This window comes from Glycine soja, chromosome 10 (genome assembly GCF_004193775.1).
Source record: "Glycine soja cultivar W05 chromosome 10, ASM419377v2, whole genome shotgun sequence".
Classification (NCBI taxonomy): Eukaryota; Viridiplantae; Streptophyta; class Magnoliopsida; order Fabales; family Fabaceae; genus Glycine; species Glycine soja.
In genome coordinates this window covers 22,564,159-22,572,001 of record NC_041011.1, presented here as the reverse complement: position 1 = coordinate 22,572,001, position 7,843 = coordinate 22,564,159, and the positions used below count along the sequence as shown (strand labels likewise).

Below are 7,843 nucleotides of genomic sequence, written 5' to 3'. Positions count from 1 at the left end.
CAAGATTTGAAGAAAAGAATTTTAGCATAGAAGGAATATATTTTTAAAAAAATTAAGAATTTTCGAATATTTCCTGATATCCAATTATTTTCGAATATTTAAAAAACTACTAATAATGGTAATAGTAGATGCTCTATCATCAACGTGACAGTATATTCAAATTTGTTGGGTCAATAATCAATATAGAAATACTAGATTTCTTTTTATCACTGTTTCGCAATGCTGCCTTGAATTGTCGTTTGGTACCAAATTTAGAGTCGCAAATATCATCTGGATGTTAGTGCAACGTTTCACTTCTGCTGGCCGAAATTATTGACCAAGCCATTACAATTGCCATCATTTTAATTTGAAAATGAAAACAGTCTGTCTTTTTCCTACACACTTTGTTTCATTAGCTGGGGAAGAATCAATATCGTAAAAAATGGTGATGATTTGCTTGACGACCCTACTCTTTGTGTTCTTGCCCAAGTCCAGGCAATGTGTTTAATTAAACCAAAACAAAAAATAAAAAGATATAAGATTGATCTAGTGGTGTGAGAAAAGAAGAGGTAAAGATAAAGGAAGAAAGGTGTTGGATTGAGTTTTCTAATGACATTTTTAATAAAACTAATAAACTAATAGTTGTGCATAATAATAATAAAGAGGTACAATTTCTTTAAATATGTCAAATGGTTATAAATTTATAATATAAGTGTGACTATTGGAAAATATTTACAGTCACACATTGAAGACTTGTCCAATCCTCCACCTTCTCCTTTCTCCATTAACTTCTGCAAGCCACAGACATTACTTACTTCTCATGCATATATATATATATACCCTATATTTAATTTAACTAACCCCTCGAAAGTATATAAGAAAAAATTAGAGAAAAGAATATAACAATGAAGGGGAAAAGAATAAAGGGATGATGACTCTTCTCCTTTGGCTTTGCCCGAGTAAAACAACTTTGTTATTATTTCTTCTAATAAAGTCTACTACCGTCATCATTGTTCAATTGCAAAGATCCGTCCTTGATCAATTTCTGACTTAAGCTAGAGAACCTCTCTCTTGAATACTGCCTCGATGCTTTCCTCCAATCTGTGCCTGCTTTCATCATTGCAGCAAATTCCTCATAACTTATTTTTCCATCCTGCAACACATGAAGGAAAAGGTCAAAGGGTGGTTCCAAGTAAGACAAAAGATCTACAAGCTATTTCTATAAAATTAAAAATCTAGATCAACAACATTATGGACATTCATATAGAATATCTTGGAGTTCCACAACACCAGAGAGGAACCACACATGAAAAAAAAAACATTCTCAACTTCAGATGCATGGGAAACTGAAAATTTTTCTTCTACCAAATGTTCCTTAATGTTTTAAACTAGATGGAAAAGAGATAAAAATTAATTTTTAAGATAATCCTATTTTTTGAGGGGGAGGGGTTTAACTCGGGATATCTTCACTCCAGTTGAAAATCAGAAACTAATCCTTTAAGATACTAAAATATATTTAAGAAACTGACCTTAAAAAATAATAATTCTTATGTAAGAATCTTATAACTCATGTTTCAAGGGAAGCTTAATTTAACTATTTTGATCTCATTATAAGAAAGTTGTTCAAAATTGAATCTGATATCGTCAAACAAAGGCCCATGGCGTTAAAGTATATGTATATATATAATAAATGAATTAAACAAGCTTGACATTGAAATTTTAACCCATTATAAAATCAAATTGAATAAAAAAAAGTGAAATATACTGACCTTATCTGTGTCCACATCATGCATAATTGCATTAATGACTTCTTCACTGTTTGTTTCAATCTCATCAACTAAGGCATTATGTAACTCCTCAATTTCAATATATCCACTTTGGTTCTTATCGAAAAATTGGAAGGCTTTGTGAAGGTGCTCATCCTTGTCTATCTTTCTCAGATGAATAGAAATGGCTACAAACTCGCCATAATCTAGGTACCCATCGTTGTCTACATCACCCTGTATAAGCAGAGCCCCCAAAGATTAAAAGTTGTAGAGAGCTTTCTAAGGGTATGAATGTCAAACAATAATTTAAAATACTACATTCAAACAACCATTTCTATTGAAGTAAAATAGGAAATAGCATCAAGAGGATTAAGAATGTCTGCTTGTAACAGTTTATTACTTCAGACTTAACTATTTAAAAAACTTCTCTGTTAGCATGTATGAACTAATTACTCGTACCCAGTAAAATATGCTAAGTTTGCAATTAGTTTAATGAGAAAAAGGTTATAAACTGAAAGTGTAAAACGTTTTACGCAGTCATCCCATCATAATTCATCACGCATGGCAAGTTTGTTGACTTTAAAAATAATTATCTTAAAATAATTCAAATGGTGATTTATGATTGAATAATAATATAAAACTATTGTATATTTTCAGACATTAATCTCTTAGGTTGATATATTACAATGAACATAATTTTGAAAAACAAGAGACCAAACTACTTATTTTTTAACACATCAAATAGTGGAACAAACAGAAAAGAAAAGTTTCCAGATAAAGTGCAAAATACTCACAGCATCCATAAGTATTTGGACATCCCCATCAGGAATTTGGTGACCTAGTTTATGCAACCCTACTCGCAGCTCATCCATGTTAATCTTGCCTTTATTGCTTGTATCCATTAGCTGGAATCCCTCTTTTATTCCAGCAGCTTCTTCTAAAGACAAAAACTCTCCAATCACCTGTTCACATGAAAGTCAACAGAACAGAATCAATAAACTACAAATCAGAATGGAGATATATGGATAAACAGTTTCGAGATTATTCAATTATTGTTGAGAACATTACCCTCAAAGCTCTTTTCTTAAGCTTGTTCATTACAGAAAATTGCATGAGCCTTGATCTAACAGTTTCTCCCAATGAAACATTAGGGGCTTTCTTTTCATTCTGTAACCACGGATGATCTGCATTCAGTGAACAAGCAACATTACCACCATCCTCACATTTTCATTTCGCAACTTCTAAGAAAAATAAAATATTCTACATAATTCTACATTTCATCTCCCTATGCATTTTATATGAAATGCATATCAGCATATATATACCTAACACTTCTTGTGCAGTAAGACGGCACTTTGGGTCAGGATCAAGCATCTTCTTCACAAGGTCTTTTGCATTATCAGAAACCTTCGGCCATGGCTCCCTTTTAAAATCAACAACAGATCGAATAATAGCTTGAGCAACTCCCTTTTCAGTTTCTGCGTTTAAGACACAAGATTTAGAAAATCAAATACATCACAGACAAAACAAGAAATAATGATATAATAGAAATTGTACCAATGCAATTGAAAATAAACAAAGCATTATCTATAATATATCTTCTATTGAACATACAATGCATGAAAAATATCACATGAGCACAAAATAACACCTTCATCCATGCAAAAAAGATCATTGTAAATGATTTCACCATAAAGAAATGGAAAGATAACATTGAATTCTGTAATGATCTATGAATCCATTGGATAAACATGTTGATGAGTCCAGTATCACTAGCAGTGCAATTAGTCATTTCAACACCTAATGTTTAGAAGACAGATCATGCTGATTAGTTCAAGATCACTGGTTAATCAGAAAGTGTAACCAAGACATAATATTTGTTTAGTAACAAACAGGCCACTCTGTTTTGCTGAACTGAAATCCAAAAACATGTATTATTTCTCTTCCAGCACCGAGAAATTCTCTTGCTAATTAAGAAAAATGACTATGCACTGATAGTGTAAAATTATCTTAAAAGTCATACCAATCGTGACCTGTGATTAGATGGCAGTGTAAACCAATGCATCACCATTAAACTCTTACTAATTTACTATAATAAATATTTAGTTTCAGTATACTTAAGATCTCAGACTCGCAAAAGTCACAACATCTTCCGGCACCAAGAAATTCTCTTACTAATTGAGAAAAATGACTCTGCACTGATAGTATAAAATTATCTTAAATGTTATACCAATCATGATCTGTGATTAGATGGCAGTGTAAACATTGGATCACCATTAAACTCTTTCTAATTTACTATAATAAACATTTAGTTTTAGTAAACTTAAGATCTCAGACTCACAAGCCACAACATCATTCAAAATACAAAACTAACCTGCCCAAAACGGTGGGACGCCACAAAGTAAGATGTAGAGAATTACTCCAGCACTCCAGATATCTACTTCAGGGCCATAATTACGCTTTAATACCTCAGGAGCCATGTAATATGGACTTCCAACTATCTCGTTAAATCTTTCACCTGTAGAAAATGGAAAACTTTTAGCTTATTGTAAATGGATGGAATCAGCAAAATGTTAATAAGGATCAAACAACAACATTGAGATTCAATAACTAGCCAAAAGCATTACCTGGTTTGAATAAAACCGACAATCCAAAGTCAATAGCTTTCAAAGGTGCTGTTTCCTTCTTGTTTCCAAACAAAAAGTTCTCAGGTTTGAGATCACGATGCATCACGCCATGTTTGTGGCACATCTAAACAACAACAGAATACAAAATAATCACGATTTAACATCAAATTTAGAATAACCAACACAAAGAAAAAAGGAGATAAACACTCCAAGCACATAGTGTAGTAAAGAGCAAAGAATCTTCATAGGACATACTAACCAAGAAACAAATTATACCTCGCCCAATATATAACTTATTTGCAGGTTTGATGAGTGAGATACACAAAAACAGTTCTTCTTCAACAGAAATCAAAGTAAATGCCATTTTAAATATATATCCCACACTCATGCTGAACCATCCAGACAAAATGGCAAACTACAACAATTAAAAAAGAAACAAAACAGAACACAAGACATGAAAACGTAGTAGTTTTCAAATTTTCATATGCACATGCAATTTTAAACCATCTTGTCCAAATGCTCTGAACTTATTAAACGCTTGTCACTCCATTAAAGATACTTGTCTTCCCCAAAAAACGTTCTTCACTTCATATTAGCACATACACAATTACATATCAAAAATGCCACTCCATTTTAAAATGGGTGCATCCTTCACATTAACATAGAATTAAAGCGAAGAGAAGAAGACGCAGTAATTTTTTAAAACACAAGCGAAAAGATATGGTAGCGAACCTGCACGACTTCGACAATGGTTCTGGTGACGGTGGCGGCGGCGCGCTCGGTGTAGTGGCCACGCGCCACGATACGGTCGAAGAGCTCGCCGCCCTCGCAGAGCTCCATGACGAGGTGAACGGCATTGTCATCTTCGTATGTGTCCTTCAACGACACGACGTTCGGGTGTTTAGGCAAGAGCCGCATGATCTCCACCTCCCTCCTCACGTCCTCGATATCTATCGCGGTTCGAAGCTTCTTCTTTGAAATGCTCTTGCATGCTAACTCCTCCTTCGTCTCCCTGTCTTGGCACAGATATGTTACCCCGAACTCACCTCGGCCCAGCTCCCGGCCCAGGTCGTAACGCAGCCCGATGTCCCGGCCCGTGGGCTCCGTCAGCACCACCAGCTTCTTCCCCCACCCGTCCTCGTAGGGATTCCACTTCTTCTTTTGTTTTTTTTCTTTTCTTGTTTGACCGGAAGGCACAACGCAGCAGTTACCCATAGAAATGATGATCCAATGTCGTCGAGCGTCAAAGCAGACAATACCTCAAAACACGACGATGAAGCTGCAACAAAGAATATCTCGAATGTGGTGAAACCTAAAGTAGACAATATCTGGAATGATGTAAACCTAAACTGGATAATAAAGCACACAATATCCCGAATGTTGTGAAGCTAAAACAACAAATAAAACTAATAATGTAACAAGGTTAAGGTTGGAATTGCTAGAAATCAAAACGAGGGAATGTTTATGATTTTATAAATGGGAGATAAACAGAAGAAGTGGACAATTCAGATGCGATGAGAAAATATATGCTATGATTACCTAAGGAGCAGACAATGTCTCTCGTATATCGTATATGATGAATATAAGACGGACAATATCTCGAATATAATAAACCTAACAATGTGACAAACTTGAGGTAGAAATACCTTGAAAACAAAATGAGAATTATTTTAAGGTCAAAATCATGAACTACTACGACATGTGTACGTAAAAACAAACAATAGCTCGAATGCAATATATGAATATGGGATTATGATTTAAGGGAGGGTTAGGAGGAAGGAGGTGAAAGATGAAACGCGGACGCTTGGGTCCGGCTTCTCCTTCTTCTTCTTCCTTAACCCTCCTTTTCTATGCTTTTTTTTTTTTTTCTGTCTCTGTGTGTTGTGTTTTTTTCTCTCTCTTTAAAATTAAATGGGATTTTCTCTCCGTAGAAAAGGAAGGCACGATGAGCTGGTTGTTTCTAATTTTGTCCTGTTTACGCCAGAGTGAAATCAGAATGTAATATCCGAAATTTAGATCATGGAATCATCCGCTTTTGTTTTCTGCTTCTTTAATTTTGGCAAATGTGATGTGCGCGCAGGTATGTGTGTCACTTCCTGTGTCACTTGGTAAAACTAAGTACCCTACGCGATGCTAAAGTTTCTTTAATTAATTAATTAATAATTGGGATTTTTTTTAACGTGCTGATGAAAGAATGGGTTGGCTATGCTTGATTTGTTTTTGTTGTGTGGATGGAAAAAGTTTTACTGGGAATGAAATTTATTTTTGTGATTTTTACTTTATAAGGATTGATTTTTAATTTTTTTTATTAAAAACAAGAGGAAAAATCTCACTAAAGTAATGTCGATAGAAAGTGATTCATAGGAAGAAAAAAAATATACGTAAAGATAGTTGCAAAAGATTTTAATTTATCATTAAATCATAAATTATTATATATAATTTATAAAAAAAGTTATAAATTTTTAAAATAATTATTTAAACATTATATTAAGAATGATTGTTGATTGATTGATAGCGCACATTTTTAAAACATTCATATTAAATTGTGAAGGAAAATGTGTATAAAGTTCTACTAATTTTATATTGAAAGATTTTATTAGAGTTTAATTTTGATTTTTAGTTCATTCTTGTTTAATTGTGTAAAAATATATGAGAAACTATATTTGTATGTAACTTTTCTATATAATAATTAGGGGTGAGAATAAGTTAGGCCGGCCTATAGGAATCTACAACTTGGTCTATGTGACATTCCATTTTTTTTCGTATATAAAATTTTAGAGAATAATGATGTTTTATAATTAAATAATTAAAGAAAAATAGTTATAATAAAATAAGAAGGGTATTTTATTATTCATTTGATGGAGAATAAAATAGAGTTTCTTTTTTTTTATAAAATAATAAAAATAAATAAATAAAGTAAATAATAGGTCGTGAATACCCCTAGTTATAAATAGCGACATGCTAGGTCAGTTTTCAGACGGACTTCTCAGCCTCCCCTGCCTACCAATTTCGTTTTTTCTCTCTTCCTCTCCCAAAACCCTCTCTTTTCCCGCAGGCCATCAAACCTGTCTCAGAAAAATGACGATCTCAGACTCATTCACCGTTGGATCGTCGTGAAATTTAAACAGCATGTTCACAACCCATTTCCGAGCATTCCCACCGTTGAGAATTTTTATATCACGTCTGAGCTAAGAGAAATACCCCTCTCAATGTAGCATTTGTTTTCCCGCTTTCGCAACGTGCCCTTTGCGGGCGAGCGAGGGCGAGGCTCACAGGTGCGCTTTCCAAGGGAGGAAAGATGCGCGGAGTCGCCACCAACGTTTATTTGTGAAAAACGTCGGAAAAACCGAAGAAAACCGGTCAAAATGAAAATTCTAAGTTCGGGAGTTGTATTTACGCTTGAGGAAGGTATTAGCACCTCTTACGTTTGTCTCGAAGGACAACAGCCTATTTTTTAGAATTGTGAAATTG

The 7,843-nt window shown here is 34.0% G+C and overlaps 1 protein-coding gene across 2 annotated transcripts; it reads right to left on the bottom strand.

The window, feature by feature from the left end:
* Window positions 1-675: 675 nt before the first annotated feature.
* On the bottom strand, window positions 676-6,317 carry LOC114370794 (calcium-dependent protein kinase 20-like). 2 transcript variants are annotated; one of them, XM_028328180.1, is made up of 9 exons: window positions 5,912-6,317; window positions 5,105-5,651; window positions 4,373-4,496; window positions 4,120-4,263; window positions 3,071-3,223; window positions 2,814-2,929; window positions 2,540-2,707; window positions 1,749-1,979; window positions 676-1,132 (listed from the first exon to the last, which is right to left on the bottom strand). In XM_028328180.1, the coding sequence occupies exons 2-9, from the start codon at window positions 5,585-5,587 to the stop codon at window positions 965-967; spliced, it is 1,587 nt and encodes a 528-aa protein (XP_028183981.1). In that variant the 5' UTR covers window positions 5,588-5,651; window positions 5,912-6,317; the 3' UTR covers window positions 676-964. The 2 variants fall into 2 exon arrangements, with proteins under 2 accessions (XP_028183981.1, XP_028183982.1); XM_028328181.1 differs by having other exon boundaries at window positions 6,019-6,317.
* Window positions 6,318-7,843: the final 1,526 nt, after the last annotated feature.

Coding starts and splice junctions, on each gene's coding strand:
- LOC114370794 (XM_028328180.1), bottom strand. CDS start 5,587: ATGGGTAACTGCTGCGTTGTGCCTTCCGGTCAAACAAGAAAAGAAAAA. Junction 3,224..4,119: donor CGTCCCACCGTTTTGGGCAG/GTTAGTTTTGTA, acceptor TCTTAAACGCAG/AAACTGAAAAGGGAGTTGCT. Junction 2,708..2,813: donor TTAAGAAAAGAGCTTTGAGG/GTAATGTTCTCA, acceptor TCATGTGAACAG/GTGATTGGAGAGTTTTTGTC.